Source organism: Haemorhous mexicanus, chromosome 14 (assembly GCF_027477595.1).
Source record: "Haemorhous mexicanus isolate bHaeMex1 chromosome 14, bHaeMex1.pri, whole genome shotgun sequence".
In the NCBI taxonomy this organism is placed as follows: Eukaryota; Metazoa; Chordata; class Aves; order Passeriformes; family Fringillidae; genus Haemorhous; species Haemorhous mexicanus.
Window position 1 is genome coordinate 4,798,986 of NC_082354.1, and position 21,518 is coordinate 4,820,503.

Sequence of the window (21,518 nt, forward strand, 5' to 3'; positions counted from 1 at the left end):
TTTGCCAGAGCTCAGTGCTTGGTGGGAGTGAGTGGTTCTCCCAGAGCAGGGCTGCAGCAGCTGCTCCCCCACTCCTGGGCAGTTCTGCACTGCCCATCCCAGGGTTTCATTTTAGTCACAATGGGTGGCACGGGAATGGGAAATGCAATTAAAGAAATTCCAGCTTCTCATCTGAATCTCGGCAAGCTGTTCTGGGGGAGCAGTCCCAGGGAGTTAATTGTATGCAGTGAGAAGGTTTGTCTTCCAGCCCGTCCCAAGGAAATTTCCTTTTGTCTCCTCAAACACCCCATGAGCCAGAAGGACAGATGAACAATAGCACCTGCCCAAAGTGCAAAATATCCTCCTCCAATTATCCTATGTTATCTCTGCTGTTTTGCCCTCACATCTTCCATCCTCACCTCTTCTCTTTTCCCACCTGCTTTCTTCTCCTGCTCAAAGTTTCTTTAACATTGTAGGGAGCAGTTAAGCATTTAGCAGTGAGGTGTGACATGAAGACAAGACTTTGGACAAAGCTGGCTTTGCTCTGCCCCAGGTATTTTGCAGAGATTGTGGAAACTGGGCTGCATCTTCATTTACATCAGAGGTGCTTCCACGTGACTTTGCACCCAGGGCAGGTCCTCTCCTGAGAGTGGAGGAAAAAAAATCAAGCTAAAAGGAGGTGGCTCCTTCCCTGAGGTGCTTTGCATAATATTTAAGTGTTCAGTACCTTCCCCTTTAATCAATTCTGCCCCATCTGCATAGAGCATGCCGTGTCCACATCTCTGCCTTTTCAGGGATAACCTCGTCAGGGACAGTGCAGACAGACTTGTGCTTCTGCAGAGCAGAGTCTGGCTGATGTCATGTCTGGCCTCAAGGACTTTCCTCAGTCCTCTGGGTGATGGCTGCTCACAGATGCTAAAACACACACCTGTAGGTCTTGTGCCCCTGGGGCTCACAGGGAGAGGCTCCCTGTGCCAGCCTTTGTTCCCATGGAAAGAGGGATGGGCACCCTGGGGCTGCCCGGGAGGAGGTAGCATCACTGCAGGGCATGAGGGAATACCTCTGAAGGAAGGATTTGGGGTGGTTGGCTGTCAGGAGTGTAAAACCTGCCTTTCAGATGTCCCCACCTGCACAGCTATGGCAGCAGGAAGGAGCAGAGGTGCAGGGACCAGGCAGATGGGGCTCTCAGAAGGCAGCACAGGTTTGAAAGCCCTGTCCAGTTCCCATCTGCCAGCTCAGGGGTGAGCAAGCCGTGACTGGGGGAGTTTGCACTCAACAGAGCAGCATTTATAGCATGACTTGTTTGACAGCTCCTGGCACGAGCACAGGACATGGAGATGGTTTTTAATAGCACGTTTGTATTATAAAAAGAGCTCTGTTTCAACTGAGATTCCCTGGACAGAGGCAAAAGACATTCAGGCAAGGACAGCACTGCCGGTGCTGCTGCAGAAGTGAAACAGATGGGAAGTTCAGTGTGTCACCTTGAAAGCACAGATATCACAGCTCTGCTCCTGCTGTCCTTGAGAGCTCCCCCAGTCACTCCAGCACCACGTCCAGAAATCTCTCTGGGGTTTGATTTCAAGGGTAGAGGACCTTGGAGGTGGAATTAAACTTATATTCACGTTCTTTTGGTCATTGTGTTGGAGAGACAGATCTCACCCAGAGCAGGGCCATGGAGGTGGCCACAAGTGAGGTGTCCCACAGTACTAATGGGAGAGCTGGGAGAGGCCTGGCACTGCCCAGCCAGTCCCTGAAGTGGTCAGGGCTGGGCACAGCAGGTGCTGTTGGTACCTGTCCCCTCTGCTGGCTGCTCACACATGTCATGCCCAGCAGCACATTCCTGCCCACCACAGCTGTAGGGACAACAAGGGGTGCATTCAGATGTCAAGATTATTCTAAAATGCAGTTATCTTATTTGGGTTATTTATTTAGTCCTGAAGGCATCTCCAGACTTTTTACTATTGTTGAAATTGTTGAATATTGTTGAAAATTGTTGAATCCCATCTCCCTGGGACATGGAGACACATGTGTGGTGCAATCCAGGATTTGTGTGAGATGTTTGCAGGCTGGAAGAGTGCTTGGGGTGTCTTGGAGAGGAAGATGCTCACCTGGGCAGGGCTGGACATGGTGAGCCCAGAGTGCCCTACCAGCCCTTGAAAAACACCCACCCCATTCCTGGGTCTCCCCCAAGAAAGAGCTTCTGAGAATTCCCTGAATTGCAGCATCCCTGAGATGCCTGTGACATTTGCTTTGCTTGGCTGTGTGATTGGCAGCGTGGCCACATCACAGCCACGTCAGAGCACCTGAAATGCTGTCCCTGCTTCCCAGGAAAGCAGCCTGCTTTATTGGACTGCAGCTCAGAGGGATTTGCTTGGAGGTGAAGAGGGAAGGGAGCTCTGTGAGTAAAAGCAAATATCAGAACAATGAAAGCTAGAAAGTGACTGTCTAGGAGATTAATCTCTCAGCCCCACTGTTATTTAGGGTTTTTCACAGAGTATTCTGAGTTGGAAGAGACTAAACTGTCTCTCCAGCAGAGGAAAATTGAAGAAGGTGTTTCCAGGTCTCTGAGCCCTCTGTTCAGAGCTTTTCTTGCAAAAACCACATTTAAATACTTCATTTTATCCTAATTTAGGAGGCCTTCTACCACATGTTCGTCTCATGGCCTTGCTCCTCTCTTTGGCATTTAGCAGAAAGCTGAGCTCTTAACACAGAAAAAGCAGCTCATAAATGGAACAGAGGAACCACAGGGTCCCAGCCCCTCTGATTCCCACTAATTGCACTCCTGAGAGGGGTCAGCTGAACTGAAGACACAAACTTGATAAAAGCCATTTGGAAAGGATGCTTTGGCAGAGCCCAGCTGTGTTTATTTGGTGTGTAAGGTAACCTCAAAACACACACTGTTCACTTCAAATCCTGTCATGCAAACCCTGTGAGTTTAAGCTGTTGTTCTGAAACTCAGTCGCCCTAAATTACATTGCTCTGAACCCAGGGTGGAACTTGGTCCAGTTCCTAAAGCCAGAGTTCCTAAAGCCAAATCTGCCTGGGAATATGGGCTGATTCCCCATCTGTGAGGGCAGAGCAGCAGAGATAACCCAAGGAGCAGGTCTCAGGGTAGCACACGAGGCCAGCTCCCATCTCTCCTGTGCTGGGGACAGGCTGATTTCTGAACAAATCTCTTTTGTTTTGGATTGAAAATGTTTGGGGTTTTCTTAGAAATTACTTTTCACACAGCAAAGTCATAGCTTTTGAAAACTGAAAGGCTTTAAGAGCACAATAAAATCTTTCTGTTGTTATTTTTTTCTTCCAATGTGAAATACCCCCATCAGCTCCCCCTCCTTTTATTTCTCACAAACGTTCTCTTACCGAACACCATTCTTTCCATCAAATGTTTTCAGGCCATGCCATTCTCTGGAATTGTGTTTCCACCAGCATCTGTGCTGCCCACATGAGGAAAGCCAGGGCTGATCAGGGGGGTGCAGCAGTGCCAGGTGATGGCAGTGCCCCAGGGCCAGCAGGGACACGCTGGAAGGCTGGGCTGGAGCACACTCAGCCAGCAGAGGCTGCAGGGCATCCCTTAGCCCAGGATAAATTCATGTGACAGCATTGAGGGCAGGCAGCCCCCTGGGTTTGCCTCATGGGGAGTTGGATTCATTATTCCAGGACTGAAATTTGATGTAATATTGCATGCATGCCAACATGTGTGTGCTACCCCACGTGTGATCCAAATGGTGTGGCCAAACTGTTAAAGCAATTCCTCCTTCCTTCGTTGGCTCCTTCTGTTAAAACCAATAAAAATGCCTGTGCCTTCTCAGAGGAGCTACCAACCTCCATGTGCTGCACAGCAGATGGTGCAGTAATGGTGGGGGCGTATTTTACAATAACCCTTTTCCACATGGGGAAATCGAGGCATTGAGAATTCTCTCTCTGATGGCTGAGTGTCAGGGGCAGAGAAAAACTACAGGGCTGCAGGAGATGGAGAGACAGTGCCCTGAGTTTTAGGGGCTGAGCTCATCCTGCCACACTCCAGCTCCTCAGCTTTGATCAGTGGACTCTCCCAAGGTCAGGAAGAGTAAGAGCTATTTCCAGAGGTATTTCCAGAACAAAACCTGGACTGCTTCATGTTGAGATCCCCCTCCAGCAGTCCCTGCCCCCCTCTAAAAGCTGTAGGAAACCCATGGCCAAGCAGCTCCTGTTTTCATCGCCTTGGCAGATGCCTGCAGCCAAGTGGGATCTCAGTAATGCCCAGAGAGGGGTCTGAGCACCATCCCACAGCTGACCAGTGCAGAACAAGGCTCCTCAGCATCACTGGGGGTTCCTGGTGGGAATGGGTGCTGAATTCTTCAGGAGCTGTTGTGGTTTAACCCCAGTGGGGCCACACAGTGCTCACTCACTCAGCAGCACGGGGGAGGAAGTTGGAAGGGTAAAAGTCCTCCCAAAGGCCAGAGCACTTTTGTATAAATCTTGCCTCAGATAATTCTGAAAGAAAATACATTTGTAAATGCCAAAAACTCCCAATGGGCTCCCCACAGGGAGGCAAGGGAGCCAGCTCAGCTCCTAAGTTCTGCCTCGTGAGTATCTGTGCTAATAATAGCCACTGAAATGAGATCAAACCACAGGACAGTGACAATAACAGCTCAGATTCTTTACAAGAGCTGAATGACTTGTGCACCACACCTTTGGCAGAGGCTGGCTATGAATGGCACAGGAGGAGCTCTTTAATGCTGATCCCTTCTGAAAATCTGGGCTTGACAACAAATGCTAAGTCCTTGGGATAGCTGACCCCCCACTCTTCCAGAGTGTTAGCATTGATTATCCCAGACTTGAGGGCTGAACTTTAGGGCAGGACACAACCAAGCAGCCAGCCCAGAAGTGAGATGTCACCAGTGCCTCCAGTTGGGAGTTAAACACTGATAGTGACATCAAACATTAATTTATCAGTGCAGTTTTGGTTGCTTTCTCCTACACCAGAGATATTACTTAGGAGGAGCTATGTAAACTCACATGAACTCAAACAGAGCGTGCAGTGATGGGGGAGAATATGTCAAATATTGTGCTATTTTGGCCCCAACGCTGTGCCAATGCTGCTTTTATTTCACATTTTTATGTCTCCACCACCACATACCCAATAGCCAAGCAGTACCCAGTGTGATCCTGTGGCCACAATTCTCTTCACAGAGAAAAGCCAGGCACAACTTCCCAAGGATCTTCCTGGGAATCACAGCGAGGAACCTCAGAGAAAGAAAAAACAATTTTTATCTCATTTGCTGTGCCTGTGTTGTGCCAAAGTAGAATGCAATGTGGAGATTGTTTACCTAGAGGGATGGGGTTTTGTTTCCTTGGCCTGTCAGGGCCAAGTGTGTGTGCAGCTGTGGGTCAGCAGGCAGTCACCAGGTTCTGGGCAGTTGAGTTGAGTTGGGTGCTTGTGCAGATTCAGTGTAATATAGTATAGAATAATATAGTATAATAAAATAATTAATTAGCCTTCTGCTATCCATGGAGTCAGATGCATCATTCCTCCCCTCGCTGGGGGTGCCCTGCATTTCCTATCAGATCCAGCACATTCAGCTGCTGGGATGGGCTGCCCCAGCCCCTGGCTCTGGGCAGTGGCCCTGCCTGTGCACCTGCTGCTCTCCTTAACTCTGGGTCTGCTTTGAATGAGCTGTGGAGGCAAAGCCACCCTCTGAATGTGCTGCACCTGTCCCCATTCTCCCCCCTTGGACATCCCTGTCCCCTTTGCTCATCCCTGTGTCTAACCAGGGTGAAGCATCAGCCCGGAGAGCGACTCGGCTGCCTGATAGCAAAATCTCTTCCCTCACCATCTCATTCCTGTGCTAGGGACATGTCGGGGACCCAGCACTCCTCTCTGCTGGCTGCCGGGGGAGGAGGATGGAGCCTGGCCCGTGCTGTGCCCTGCCCTGGCCGCCCCCCGCAGGACACGCTGTCCCAGGGAGTGCTGCAGCTATTCCAGCAGCACGGCTGGAGGAGCCGGCTCTGAACCAGCAGCCAGGGGAGGATGTGCTGCAGTCATAAAAATTCCACCGAGATAAATCAATAGAGGGAGGAGGAGAGTGAGAGGGAGGGATGGCAAAGTCAGACTTTCTTCATCTCGGCACACAAAAGAGAGGGAGGCTGTGGGGGTCGTGCGGGTTCAACGGCAGTGAAAGGGACCAAAAGTCACATCAGGAGCTCCGAGGAGCAGGTGACTGACTGTAGCCTGCACTGGTGGGGCTGGATCTGGGGTCTGGTTCAGACAGCTGCCGAGTGCCAGACTTGTTCCTGCATGGCATTAATTAGCACCTTCTCAGGCAGGCTGAAAAAGAGTTTAAGGAGCAAACTCAGTTGCAGCAGTGAGCAGCAGAGTGGTGGGCTAATGGTGTGGGCTACTGCCAGTCCAATCCAGGCAGGAGCTGCCTCTCAGATCTGCCAGCTATCCAAAGCTAGAACACACTCTCTTACCAAAACTGGAGGTCCTTATTATAGTGGAAAATCTCTTTTCTGTCAGTGAAAGACTCAGGATTTTTAACTGGTTTCACCCAGAGCTGGGACCATGCAGGCCCAGCTTTCTTTTCCAATCTCCAGCAAGGGGCATCCACCCAAGGACCCAGAGTGCTCTGAGTTATCAGATGAACCCTTTGCAGTATAAATCCTGTAGCAAGGGGTGGATTGCCACTAGATTCATGCACAGCACTTCTGTTGCTCTGTGTACAAATTAGGTGTGTGGAACAGGGCTGGGCTGTACCCCAGTAAATAACAGAAAGAGCTGTCTGCTTGCCTTCTCTGCTCAGCTGGGGAGCAGCTTTCCCTGCCTGTGATTGAAAGGGGCAGCTGAACTTAAGGCTGGATTCAGCCAACATCCACACTGCCCCTCCATGCCTGTGCTGAAAAGGAGTATTGAGCTGTCTGCCAGGAGGAAGCCCAGGGTCTTGTTTGTATGGTCCTGGTTTTCCAGGCGAGGGCCAGGCTCAGCCCAGCAGTGAACACAGAGTCTTTGGCTCTTCCTAAGTGTGCCATGGTATAGCAATGCTGTGAGGGCTAATTAATTACTTTATTATACTGTATTATTCCATACATCTAGAACTGGATCTGCCAAGCACTCAACCCTGCACACACTGCACAGAATCTCATGACTGTCACCTGACAGTCCTGACACACACACACACACCTGGCCCTGACAGGCCAAGGAAACAAAACCCCATCACTCTGGGTAAACAATCTCCACATTGCATTCTACTTTGGCACAAATACAGGCACAGCAATTGAGATAAGAATTGTTTTTCCTTTCTCTGAGGTTCAGAGAATGTGAATCCCAGAAATATTCTTGGGAAGAATTGTGCCTGGCTTTTCTCTGTGAAGAGAAATGTGAGGCTGCACCATGGATGTCCTGGCTGTGAGCTGCTGGTGAGCCTGGAAAGATGTCAGTGGCCACCAACACCTGCTCCCAGACTGAGAAAATAAATGTTCTGGCTGTGCCTGCCTGCAGACCAGAGGAGCAGGCTCTGCTTGGCCTGAATCCCTCTGAGAACATCCCATTCTTCCCTGTCCTTCCCAGGAATACACCATTGACATCTTCTTTGCCCAGACGTGGTACGACCGGCGCCTGCGGTTCAACAGCACGCTGAAGGCTCTGACACTGAACACCAACATGGTGAGCCGCATCTGGATCCCTGACACCTTCTTCAGGAACTCCAAACGGGCTGATTCCCACTGGATAACCACTCCCAATCAGCTCCTCCGCATCTGGAATGATGGAAAAGTGCTCTACACTCTCAGGTACATCCAGCAGGCTCTGGTCTGATGACAAAGAGATGGTTCCCTAAACTAAAATCCTTTAAAATGTTGTCTTGATCAGTCCAGCTTTTCCAGTTTTGTTCTGTTAATAAACATTTGGTTCTTTGTTCCCATAACTTCTCACTTTTGTAAAAGGAGCTGAAAAGTTGACTAAACAGAAGGGCTTTTTGAAGGTGAAACTTACATGTTTTTCCTCACCTTGAAAATATCCAAACATGTATTTTTGGTTTGGAATGTTCCTGCAAACAGACTGATCTTCAGCAAATTAGTTCTCAAGGAAGTGAGAATGCCTCTGTCACATTTAGGTGTTGGAATCAAACCATCTTCACCAGCTCAAAATCTCTGTCTCTCTCTCCCCCTGTCTCAGGCTGACAATTGAGGCTGAATGTCTGCTCCAGCTGCAGAATTTCCCAATGGACACTCACTCCTGCCCTTTGGTTTTTTCCAGTTGTGAGTATACATATTTCAAAGATAGCTTTAGAAGGAGAGCAGAGAAGCCTCAGTGGAAGTTTCTTTTCTGGGGAAAAGAACCCACCCTCCCTTTTAGCTACATTTTTTCACCTAATTTCTATGGCACCCTTTCTGGCCCATTCTGGCCCTTCACGGTCTGAAGCATCCTTCCACTCCTGGGCTAGCAGAGGTCACCAAGAACAGATTCACAACATCTCTGAATTTCTCCTTAATTTGGGTGGATGGTGGGAGGAGATTATTTCACTGACCTTCTGGTCACTCCAGATAGAACATGGATATATTCTGGTGGACAAATGGCACCCATCCTGCCTTGCATCTTCCCCCTTCTCCCACTCTCTTGAGTGAGGTCTGGAAACGTTCTGCTCCAAAGGAGGGTTACTCAGACCTCTCCTCCCAGGCACTACTCATCCAGACTCTTCAGCAGAGAAAGCTTCTGATGTTTCACATCTCCTCTGGTAATTTTGCAGGGAGCCTTTCTGCACCAAGAGATCCCTGTCCTCATGCGTGGGTGGGAAATCTGATTTAATCATCTGAGCTCGGGTTCTCCTGCTTCCCCTGCCACTGAAGAGATGCAGCTCAGAGCTCTGAGGTGCTTCAGAAGGAGGCAGCATGCTGAGGAGATCTCATCCCTTCATCCCCCACCACCCCTCATCTTTGCTAATTAGTGGTGCATACCGTACATGCTTGATAATTAGAAACACACTCTTAGTTAGCTGCCAAGCTCTTACTCCAACCTCCTCCTAGGGACTCCCTCCCAGGTCCCAGCTTTACAGCAGGCTTGTTTCTTTATCAAGAAAGCCAGAGGGGCAGGAGAAGCTGTGCTGCAGCCTGCAGGGCCAGGTTTTCTTCTCCATGGAGAGTGCATCCCTTCTTTTCCATAGATCAGCTTTCTATAGATCTTTCCATAGATCAGTTCCCAGGGCAAAGGTACAAGGGGCACACAGAGCAGCCAGAGCCATGCTGGCAGCTTTGTATTCCTGATGTACTCATGGCTGGGATGGCAGTCATGAGGTGCCAGCTGCCCCAGGGAGATAAAACCCTTAAAGATTTCAGGCTGGTGGAGTCACAGAATCACAGAAGAGTTGGGGCTGGAAGGAGCCTTTGGAGATCTTCTAGGACAGTCCCACTGGCAGGCAGCATCACCTGGAGCAGGTTACACAGCAATGCAGCCAGGTGGGGTTTTGAATCCAGAGTTTTGACTCCACAATCATGGGAGGGAGACTCCACAACCTCCCTGAGCACACTGTTCCATTGCTCTGCCAGCCTCAAACGAGTTCTTCCTCAAACCAGAAGAGTCCTCTTGGACCAACCCACATCTCACTCCCAGCAGTGCAGTCCTTAGAAAGGCTCTCTGTTTCTGGCAGTGCCTTGTTTCTGGCAGTGCCTTCCCCATCCCCAGGATCAGAAGCAGCCCACAAGGGGAGATGCTGTCCCTACTCCCATTCCATGTGGGAATACCTCAGGGAATCTAAACAAAAGGCACCAAAACACCTGCTGAAGGGCTGCTGTTTGCAGAGCAGCTCTGGTGAGATGCCCGTGCTTCTGCAGCCATGGGGGTGCCCAGGGTGGGGGTAGGTGGCATTCTGTTGCTCTGATGGATTTTCCCAGATGGATACCCTCGGGAGGAGATCGTCTATCGCTGGAGACGCTACTCCATCGAGGTGTCTGACCAGCGCACCTGGAGGCTCTACCAGTTTGACTTCACGGGGCTGAGGAACACCTCAGAAGTCCTCAGGACTGGGGCAGGTGAGGCAAGGGGAGGCAGCCCACAGGAGCACCACTGTGCTGTGCTTTGGTGGGAGGCAGAGCAGTGGGGAAGGGAGGTTACAACAGCATGGTCAGAGGAAAAAGCTAAAAATGAAGGGATGGAGCTTGGCTAGAGGGAGCAGAAGTGATAGGGATGAAGGGTGCGAGGAGAGGCCAGAACCACTAACATCTGTGAACTGTGGGGTGACAATGCTGGTGTGAATGAAGCTATCCCTCCTAATTGAGGGGTCAGGAGGGAGAGGAGAGGGAGCTTAAATCTGCTCTTGTTGCAGTGTGTGCACACTGTGTAATCTCTGGGTGATGCTTATGATTGGAACGGGGCTGGAGAAATCAGAACTTGCAGGCTCGATCTTTCCTTCTGTAAACTCCTGTCAGGCTGATGAACACCTGAACTGTGCTTTAAGAGACTGGGACAAGGCTGCATGTGTGAAGAAACTAAATAATGGAAGCCCTTCAGCTCCTCCTCCTCCTCATAATAGCTCACATCCCCTTTCCTTCCCACAGCCAACTGAGGAAAGCCTCTGGATTCCTGAAGGTGGGGTGAGCTCATACTTTTCAGCCCTCTGAAACAGCCAGGAGCAGTGCTTCTCCCACTCTGCAGGAAGCTGCTGCTCTCAACAGTGGCAGCCAGGGTAGAAAGGCAGCACAAACTGGGACAAGAAGTGAAAGTGTCTTGAATGCACCAGTGGCCCTCTGATGTTTGTAATTCTCTTTTTTTGGTAATTGCTTGCGAGCTCCATCTTAACCCCAGAGTTGTCAGGTGGCTTTCTTCCAATACTGACTGTGAGCCTCTGAAAAAAGGAAGAGCCACCACTGTAAGTTGCCAAATGAGCAATTAGGATGTAGAGCACCACATGCCTTTTCCAGAGGCAGAACCAGACTCTCAGTGGAAGTGATTGAAGGACACCTCCTTTGTCACAGCTCAGGTAGTTCGTTAGCAAGGCAGGCCATGCAGCCTGTTACAGCCAAAGAGCTTCTATAGAAAAGAAACCCTTGCAGCAATCAGCTGAAGATAAATGCTGCCTGCAGTTCCTTCCCTGAAACTTTTCCAGACTGTGTGCTTTCCAGTGTCCTTAGCCAGGCCAGTATGAATGCAGCCTGGTGGCCATATGTACAGCCAGGCAAACAGCCAGTTGGGCAACCACAAAGTCAGCTCTTCAATTAGTCACAAAGACATCAAGCAGGGCAGCTACAGAGCCAGCCATGGAGCCACAGAATCCACTAGCAACAAAACCAGAGAGTCACCAAACCTGCTCAGCCAGCCACGTGAAGTTAACAATTTGGGCAGCTACAAAACCAGGTGGACAGGCACTTAAAGCAACAAAAAGCCTCATCAGAAACTCCAAATTCTGAAACTTTGCTGATTTTTCTGCTTTAGGAAGCCTCATGTTGTGATGCCAATGTCTGTTGCTCTTTCCTAGGGGAGTACATGGTGATGACAGTTTCTTTTGACCTAAGCAGACGTATGGGTTACTTTGCCATTCAGACCTACATTCCCTGCATCCTGACTGTTGTTCTTTCCTGGGTTTCCTTCTGGATCAAGAGAGACTCTACACCAGCCAGGACATCTCTGGGTAAGAGACAGGATGATGCATGTCTGATGCTTGTCAAACTCTGCCAGGCAAGCAGACTGGCAGTGTTGGACTACAAAACCTCCTGAAGCACTTTGCCATTTTCTGGCATTTCTGAGCTTACCAGAGAATATTCCACTCCTTCAGCTTCCTGCGTGTAACACTCCACAGCTCAACCAAATCTCCAGCTGTGCTGCCTTGGGCTGCTGGATTACCTCAGGAGAGTGCCTCACTCTCATGGCTTCACCTGAAACCCAAGCACAGCCTTTTCTGTGGGAAATCTTGGACTTTTGAACAATTGATTAATATGATTAAGTTGAAGCTGTTTATTGTTTACATTATACATATATTTATGGATTTTATAAACGACTAAGTACACACTTTTTGATTGGTGCTTTTGTCTTGTTCACTCGCTTTCTGTTTGTATTTCTTGGAGTATATGATTGGTTACAGTCTAGGTGTTTTACAGTCTTCTGTTATCTAGTTCTTGTGGTCTTGGTATTCGGTTTCTCAGCCTCTTCTTTCTTAATTTAGCTCAATTTATGTTCTAATAGTCTTGACGAATTCTTGAGGCTTTGATAACAAATTTAGAAGTGGGTTGGCTGGTGCACACTGTGGCCTAACCCTTGCAAATACATTGCAACACTTTTCCAAGCTGACAGTGGGATATTCTCATGCACCAAAAGGGAGAGAAAGAGGCTGAGCTGTGCCACTGCAGTGCTGCCCAAAGGGCTCCTGTCACTTGCACATTTTCCACATTTCTTCACAACTTCTCAAGGCTTCTGTGCAGGGCTGCTGACAGGAGGGTTGTAGGGTAATGGGCAGAGTTGCTTGGCTGCATCCACAGGGCCCCAGGCTCTGGCAGGAGCTGGAAGCCCTGCAGGTACAACCTTTGTCTGTCAGTCAGCCCACAGGGCCCAGAGAGTGACAACAGCTCTGCCTGTTGTTTGGATTTTCTCAGCAAACTGCAGTGGCTCCTTGAGGCAGGAGAAAAGCTTCTGTTGATTGAATGCTGCTCTGATGGGTGCTGGGGACTTCTTTGCAGTCTTTAGTACTTTTTGGCTGTATCTGCATTTTGCAGCAAGCTGTGATTCCCAGTGCTGTCCTTCCTATCAGCCCCGCTGACTTTGCCTTTAATTGGAGGCAGCATTCCCAGCCCTGCCTGCAGGTCTCTGTGGGGATGGAGAGGAGAGGAGGGGCCATCAGCTATTCAGAGCCCATCCATGATGGCCATGTCTCCCCACCTCCCTCTCAAAGTTAATTAGTTTGGTGCTCCTGGAGGGAGGAGGAGGAGGAGGGTGTCATTTCCAATGAAGGTGAGGGTGTGCCGTAGTCTGTGGCTGCTAAAGGAGTGAACAGCAAGAGGAAAATGTGCACAGCTCTGGTGACTGTCTCAAAATCAAAGGCAGGTTTCACCAGGAGAGGGGCCCCTCTCTATGGGAAGGGACTACAGCCCATGAAGAGTGATGTATTCTCTCCACAGCCCCTGTTGTGCTTAACACAAATGATCCCAGCACATTTTGAGCCTGCCAGCCTACATTAGGGAGATGTGTGATGGACCAGTTCCACTGGCACTTCAAAAACATGGGAAGTCACATCACATCTGCTAATGCAAGTACGGCAGGAAAACATGAAAATCTTTTGCCATGCTCACCCCCAGAGCCACTGAGGTGACCTCAGGAAAGGGTGGCAGGTGGATGTAGGTGGATGCTAGAGAAGGAGGAACAGGTGGGCTTCCTGCTTCTTCCCCACATCCTGAAATCAGTGGTTGAGATCACAGGACCAACTCCTGTAGCTGATTCTTTTGTTGGCTCCTGACACTTCATCTCTGGAAGCAGAAATGTGAGCACTGCTGCTCCTGCAAAAACGATTCCAAGCCCCACTCATGTCAAAAGAAATTCCTTATCACCTCCTACACACTTGCCCTCTGCATCAAGGAATGGATAGATTGTGACGAGCTGTCTCTGAAGAATAGCCAGGAGCAGATTGGAAATTTATGGAATCGGACCAAGGCAATAAAGGGAACCTTGTGGCTGGTATCCACTGCAGGGCAGCCTGATGAGCAGGGAGCAGAACAGCACTGGCAGAATTTTCAGGACATTTTCCAAAGAACACAAGGGCTCTCAATCCCCAGGTGTAAGAAATCAGGAAAGGAAGACAAGAGACCAGCATGGATGTATCAAGAGCTTCTGGTCAGACTAAAGGGTGAGAAGGAAATGCACAGGCAGTGGAAGCAGGGCCAGGTATCCTGGAAGAAGTACAGGAACACTCCCAGCTGTGTAGGGATGGGGTTAGGGATGCAGAGGATACTAACATGGGCTTCTCCAGGTTTGTCAGCCAGAAAAGGAAGGTCAAAGCAAGTTGAATACAACTGGCAAACTGGTAAAAACGGATGAAAAGGAGGCTGAGGTACTTTTTTTGCCTCAGTCTTCACTGGCAGCATCTCTCCCCACATTTCACAGTGGGTGGACTGCAAGACAGGGATTGGGGCAGCAAAGTCCCTCTCACTGCAAGAGAAGATCAGCTTTGAGACATCTAAAGAACCTGAACATCCATAAGTCTATGGGACCTGACAAGATACATCCCTGTGCATGGCTGATGTGGTTTCCAAGCCACTCTCCGTGACACTTGAAAAGTCATGGTAGTGACCAGAAAAAGGAAATATCACACCCATTTTTCCAAAGGGTAGAAAGGAAGACCCCAGGAACTACAGACCTGTCAGCCTCCCCGCTGTGCCTGGGAAGATTGTGGACCCTTCTAGAAGCTGTGCTGAGGCACATGGAGTTCAGGAAGTGAGGGCAAGCCCTGCCTGACCAGCCCGGCCTCATGCAGAGTCTGAGTTTCCTGCTCATTTACCAGTCCACACTGATGGTCTGCGTGATACCTGAGCTTTGAACATCATTCTTTTTCACAGAGCATTGTCAGAGGGTTCCTCAAGACCAGAGTTCTGGCTAAGCAGAGCCAAAATGGGACCAGACAAGCATAGCAGAGGGGAAGTGGGGGTGTTCTGAGGGGTGGATGCATGTCGAGGACAGATGTACTCCATGTCAGTACTTAGCCAGCTGTCCTCTCTCTCAGGTATCACGACTGTGCTCACCATGACCACCCTGAGCACCATCTCCCGCAAGCACCTGCCCCGTGTTTCCTACATCACAGCCATGGACCTCTTTGTCTCCGTGTGCTTCATCTTCGTCTTCGCCGCTCTCATGGAGTATGCCACGCTCAACTACCTGGTGGGAAACAAGAAACCACTGGAGCACAGCCACAGGAAAGCCAGGCTGGTAGGTCAGAGGGGCCAGCAGAGGTGGATGCTGTCACAGCCCCAAGCTGTTTAAAAATGTCCTTCCTGAGCCTGCATTGGTGCCTGACCCATACTGAGTTCACCCAGTCTTCAAACCCCTCTGTGTGCTGGGTCTGAGAGGTGAGACACAACCAGGAAAAGCAGCTGAGGCTCCCTTAAAACAAAGAAGCCCCTGTCAGAGCCAGGTACCCTGTGCTCTCTTCAGAATTGCTGGAGAGCTTATCAGAACAGTTTAGAATGACTCACATGACAGACTGTAAATGACACTCTAAGACACCTGTATCAGTTTGATCTCTGGGTTGCAGAGGTATCTCAGGTCACAGAGATGCAGAAACTGACTTTTCTTTTTGTCTTCTCCTGAGTGTGAGGATAGTCAGCCCATGGTGGCCATCATTTTCTTCATCCTCATCCACTATCATGAGATCTGCCCTAGCTCATGGCAGGTACTTCTGGCACATGAACTGAAAGAGGCCTCTGACCTGGGGCAGAGCTGAAACAGAAAAAGACATATCGCTTCTGGGCCAGGCTCATTTCCCAGCACATCCCCCATACCCCTGGTATCCCCCACCCTCATATCCCAGCGTGGACAGAGCTCTCCCATGAGGCTCATGGTGGGCCAGGAGGAGCCACACACAGCCTTTCCCCAGCTTTTCTCCAGTAACAGGCAGCAACCAGCAGACACATCTGGGCTGTGTGCTGTGTCTTCAGAGACAGCTGAGCTCAGGGAAAGGAGGGAAGAGGCCAGAAGAGATCGAACAGGTCGTGTTCCTGCAGTGACTGTTATTGGCACAGATGGGCAATCAGTGCAATCAGGCTTTTGCTGAGTAGGGCTGTGCCCTGGGGTGCCAGGGAGAACACTCACAGTCATGCAGGGAGCTGCCAGCTCCCCAAACGAGGTGATTCACAACCAGGTGCAGAGACTGGGGATGATCAGTCATCCCCCTCCGCTGAACTGCACCCAGCACGATCTGATCTATTGCCAGCTGGGCGGGGGTTGGTGTCCAGAGCACATTTTGCTGCCTTTTCCTCCCGTTTAACCTGCCTGCCTGTCCCCCTCACAGCCACCTGCCGGCGCACAGGTGATGCCAACCTACACCGCCATCAACATCAACCACATCATGCACTGGCCCCCGGAGATAGAGGAGGATGAGGATGACGAGCCCGGCTCCCCGTGCCTGGAGGGGAAGGAGTGTGAGAGGTTCTTCTGCTGCATCGAGGACTGTCAGACGGGGATGTGGCGGGAGGGGCGGGTCCGCATCCACATCTCCCGCCTGGACTCCTACTCCCGCGTCTTCTTCCCCACCGCCTTCCTGCTCTTCAACATCGTCTACTGGATTGCCTATCTCTATCTCTAGCCCTTCTTTGTCCTCAGCTGGAATGGGCAGGGCACCAGCAAGAGGGGCTTCTCGAGGAGCATAGAGAACAGCATCTCTCCTGTTGTAGTCAGCTGTCAGTCTGAGCAACCCGACCTGGTGATTCCCTCTTCCTGCTCTCTCATCTCTTCTGAGAAGAACCAAACAGCTTTTTTTTTTTAGCCTTCTAACATATCTTTTTAGAGAATCTACCCTTCCCCAGACAGCCCTCTCTCCAACACCACCAGCATTGTACTCCTTGTAAGATTACCCAAAAACATCCTATTCCCATCTCAAGCATTAGGGATTTTGTCAAAAAAAACCCCTTAATGCATTTCATTTTTCCATCCAATCCTACTCCAGAATTTCAAGGCAAACGATGGCAAATGGAGTTTCCTGCATAGTTATTAAGACTGCAAAGGAAATCAAATACATCTTTCGACTTCTACACCACTTCCACCAGAACAGACTTTGTGGGGGGCCAGAAGCTCGGAAAAGTCAGAAGGAAACAGTGTGGACAAGGACAGCAGTGCAGCTCTCCCACAGTAGCTGGGCTTGGCTGAAACGTTTTGGGCCTGCCCAGACATCTGATGGTGGCACTGACGAGGATGGAGTTGCTGCAAGCCTCCCCCAGCTCCCCGCAGAGCATCTCTGAAGCATTCCTCACGGATCACTCCAGGACACCCTCCCACTGAGGCGCTGCTGATTCCCACCCCACGGTGATGAAAAGCACTTCCAAGCTGGAAGGGCCCACCTGCCTTGCTGGAGCAGGCTCTCCAGGGCCCACAGTGACATTTCTGCTGTGTGACCAGGACTCAGAGCAGGCTTTGCAGCTGGGCATAGCCAAAAGAGGGGGGAAGTCCTTGTGAGAAGGGCCAGAAGAAGCCTCCTGAGCCTGTAGTGAGGTAGTTCTCGTTGGGCTGTCTCACATGGGCTGTGAGTCACAGAGGGGCACTGCTGTCCCCCGCCGTGACACTCGCTGATGCCATCAGATCTGTGCTGGGTGGTCGGTGCCAACCTGAGGAAGGGGTACAGGAAAGGGAACACGCAGCTCCCAGTGCATTCCTGCAGCTCAGATGTGTTCCCTCCTTTATTTTTTTTTTCATAATTGCATAAAACAAGAGTTTTCTCTCTAACTGGATGACCCCTGCCCGTTGCCATCATCACTTGGCCTGTTTCCTCATAAAATCAGGAAGTGGAGTGAGTTGTCCTTGATGGATTTTAAGAAGGACAAGCGTAGTGAGATGGTCCCATCCTAAAGAGACGGAGAAATGCATTACACAGTTTCAGCTGGGGAGAAACTGCATAATAAAGAAGAGGAAACCCAGGCCCGAGGTCCATAATGTGTCAACTGGCTGCCTCCCCATCTACACCAGCTGCTGATGTGGCCCACAGCATGATTGTGAAAAGCAGTGGGCTGTTAATAGTTACTTACTGTGTAAATTAGAAACAAAAAGAATCTTTTTTTAAAAACAGCATGTTTTAGGAAAAAAATTAGGACTTAAAAGGCTTGTCAGGAGAAGAAAGCCGGCATGGCTGTAGAGGAAAAGTTAGGAAAGACTGGCTCCCAGGACAGCTAACAGGGGCAGGAGGTTTTATATATTCTTGGAGAGCAATTTGGTCTGGTTTTAAGACAGATTTTGACACTGTTAAATCTGATCTGAATAATGAAGTGTCATGTTTAATTCATTCACAAATGCAGCCTTACCTGGGTTCCAGATGAACAGCTAGAGCATCTTATTAAGTATACAATAGTACAACACTCAGCTAAGTATAACCTAATGGGGTCAGACCAGCAGAGCTCTGAAAGGGGAAATTGTGCCTGTCTAACCTGTTACAGTTCTTTTAAAATACCAAGGAAGAGATAAAGGTTACTCAGAAGCATAATGTGCTTAGCTACTCCGACAGCTTTTGAAAGGGAGGAAAGAAATTGTGGCGGGCGGTTCTAACTGAGGAAATTGATTTAGCAAAAGAATTATTAAGGAGGTTCTAATTAGAGGAAATTAACTGAGGAGAGGGGGGAAAAAAAGAATTGTTAAGGAGGCTCTAATTAGAGGAAATTAATGTTTTAGAGAGAAAGACACAGAGAGGGAGAAGTCTAAGAAAAGAATCAAAACAACTTGCAGACAAGGGAAGCTGCTGGGTGACAGTGCCGACTCCCAGCCAAGCTGGCTGATGTTCTGCTCCCAGTAGCAAAGCGTTATTAGATGTAGCAACAGAAAAACCTCCTATGACTCAGCCCTACACCGACAGGGAGCTGGATTAAAGAGGGTCCTGTGATCTCTTTGGGGAGCCAAAAGGAAAGAGCATCCCAGATTGAAACTGGCTGGCACGCCAGGCTGTGAGTGAAGCGCGTCCTCGCATTTGGGCAGGCAGCTGTCGGGGCTGTGTGGGAGGGGACGCCCCGGTGGCAAACCAGGGTCTGTGCCAGATCCCTCCTCAACAGAATGGTGGCTTGAACGGTGTGCAGGCACTGGAGGCTGCACTGAGCACAGGGAGCAAAGTGGGGAAGGGAAAAATTAGCAGCCCTGTGCCATGGAGCCCGAGCAGCTGCAATTTGCTGTAGCTTCGAAGCTCTTGGTGAGCACATATGATTGTCACAGGCACAGGAGAACAGACCTGAGCCCTGAGAGCAGCAACTTGTTGAAATTAGACCTGTTACAAAATCAGACAGGAGAGAAATGGGGTGTACAAAAACCTAAGAGGACAAAGTAGATTTGAAAGATTGTAAGATTTCACCAAAAAAAGATAAAGCCAACACACACCTAGGTAATTGAACCAATGATGGAGGATTTGACAGAGGAAAATAGTCTAGCGTGGGCTGGAGCACAAGGAAGCTGATTACTAAGGCTGGGGAAGGAGGAGGGAGGGGGCTTTTTGGCTTAGGGAAGTCTGTGCCCATCATCCATAGCACAATAAATAAAGGCATGCACAAATTCAATCATGTTTTTAATTTTCTATAGTATCAAAAAAAAAAAAAAAAAGGAAAAAAAAAGAAAAGCTAAGAAAAGCCAAAAAGAAAAATCTGCCATTCTTTTGGAATTACTTTGCAATGCTCCAGTTTCCTTATGGAATGTTTTTTTCCAGCTATCAGGAGGGGACCCAGGGCACAGAGAAATCCAGTAGCTGTGAGTTGCCCTGCTCTGCATGGCCCTGGGAGTCTCTCTCTCTGTGCCCTCCTAGGCTGGCATTAGACACAGACCAAACCCATGGGGCTGAGCTGTGCTGCTCTGGGCAGGGAGGACAGAGGCACCAGGGCTGCTGTAAAGCTCTCAGGTTGCTTCAAACACCTGAGTGGCTGTGCTGCCTCCTCCTCTCAGGGAGGTTTCACCATTCTCCCCTTCCCAGGAATTTGGTGGAGGAGCTGTCAGCCTCACAGCCAAGTGGGCTTCCCTCACCTTCCCTCCCCTTCCCAGGGAGCAGCCAGTCCCATTCCCACCCCTGCACATCCCCCTGCTGTGGTGAAGACAGACACACCCCAGGGCAGCAGGACCAGGGCAGTGACCTGTCCCTCTGTGCTGGGCATGGTGAGGCCACTCCTCAGCTCCTCAGGTCAGTTTTGGAAAGGTCTGGAGCACAAGCCTGATGAGGGGATGTCTTGGTTTGGAAAGCCAGGTGTCTGCTAAGGAAGGCAGGAGCCCCTCCTGAAATGGAAAATGTAAACCCCCTCCCTCCAAACTGCTATAAATTTTAAATTAAGGGGCTCTCAGGCAAAAATATGGGAGCAGGAGTAACAGTTCATTGATAGGGAAGAAAATAAAAAAGCTAAAATAAACAATGCAGTGAACTAAACCAACCCTGGCAGAGTCAGAGCACAGCCTGACACCCTGTGGGTCAGGGGGCTGGCAGCAGTCCCACTGGAATTGTGGCTCAGCCCTCCTGCAGTGCCAGGGCTGGTTCTGCTGGAGCAGGGATCCTGGAGAAAGGTGCAGTCTGCCTCTGAAGGTCCAGGGGAAGAGGCAGCTGCTGTTCCTCTGGGAAATCCAGTGCAGAAGCTGAGCTGGTGTTCCAGAATCTCCAGATTATATCCAGGTAGGAATGCTTGGCTCCTCCCCCTGGGCTCCCATCTCCCAGTGGGATGCTGTAGCTCTTATCAGCCATGCAGGGACATCCAATAGCCTGTTATCAGCAGGTGTCTCTCCTGGAGGGAGGAGTGGGTGTGGGAGAGATAAGGAAAACTGCCCACTGAACAGGAGACAGCTGCCATTCAGATGGCAAATAGATACAATTTGCTTGGCAACCCAGGACAGGGGAAGCTGAGGGAGCTGGAGTGTGGCTCAGGCTGGAGAAAAGGAGGCTCAGGGGAGACCTCACTGCTCTCTACAGCTCCCTGGCAGGAGGGTGTGAGGAGGGATGGGTCAGTCGCTTCTCCCAGATAACAAGAAACAGGATAAGAGAAAACATGCTCTAGTTGTGCCAGGGCAGGTCTAGGCTGGATACTGGGGAAAAATTCTTCCTTGGAAGGGTGGTCAGGCTGTGGAACAGGCTGCCCAGGGAAGTGGTGGAGTCACTGTCCCTAGAGATGTTTAAAAGATGTGGAGATGTGGCACTTGGGGAGATGGTTTAATGGAGCTCTTGGCAGTGTTAGATTTACATCTGGACACAATGATCATAAAAGGTCTTTTCCAGCCTAAATGATTCTGTGATTCTGTCACTCTGCTATCCTCGTATCTAATGATGGGGACTGGAAATTATGATCTCAGCATTCATGTCTTGTGGCCTTTGTTTGGAATATAAAAGGAAATCAGGAAGAAGGTTGATTTTTCATTTCTCTCCCTCCAATTCCTATTCTTCCCCTCCAAACTGTGCCACATAAGGAACCATTTTTAGCCTGTATGCTCTTCAGGACAGGGATTCTGTTACTGTGTGTTTGTACAGGGGCTGGCACTCTGGGGCTTGGTCCTTAACTGAGATTTCTGGATGCTTCTTATTATACATAATAAACAACATTATACACTGCCCATCCTTACCACTGTCTATCTACACCTTGCAAGAGGGGTAAAAATTGTCCCCTGGCCCCCTCCTGATGGGGTTACTGGAGCTGGTTAATTTATTTATGTCCAGAGAAAACTATTTTGTTGGAAAGCAGGGGAAATTGTCACTGGTATTTTTGATGGGTGGTGGATATTTTTGGGCTTGTTGTTTTGCTTTAAGAAAGGCAGAAGTTGCTTCAAGTCAGCATTGCTCAGGAGCAGTCTCAGCCATTCAAAGACATTATTTGTAAAGCAGGAGAAGGCCTTGCTTGTCCCCCTCACTCTGTTGCCATTGTAAATAAAATATCTGATGTTC

At 49.7% G+C, this 21,518-nt stretch overlaps 1 protein-coding gene across 1 annotated transcript in view; it reads left to right on the forward strand.

Moving 5' to 3' along the window:
• The window catches only part of LOC132333925 (gamma-aminobutyric acid receptor subunit gamma-4), a 39,327-nt gene extending 18,137 nt beyond the window's left edge, over window positions 1-21,190 (forward strand). Inside the window, exons 4-9 of the mRNA XM_059859502.1 lie at window positions 7,529-7,749; window positions 8,135-8,217; window positions 9,847-9,984; window positions 11,427-11,579; window positions 14,655-14,857; window positions 15,939-21,190. Of these exons, the coding sequence (XP_059715485.1) occupies window positions 7,529-7,749; window positions 8,135-8,217; window positions 9,847-9,984; window positions 11,427-11,579; window positions 14,655-14,857; window positions 15,939-16,232 (1,092 nt within the window). The 3' untranslated portion in view covers window positions 16,233-21,190. The remainder of the gene's footprint in view (window positions 1-7,528; window positions 7,750-8,134; window positions 8,218-9,846; window positions 9,985-11,426; window positions 11,580-14,654; window positions 14,858-15,938) is intronic.
• The last annotated feature ends 328 nt before the right edge of the window (window positions 21,191-21,518 follow it).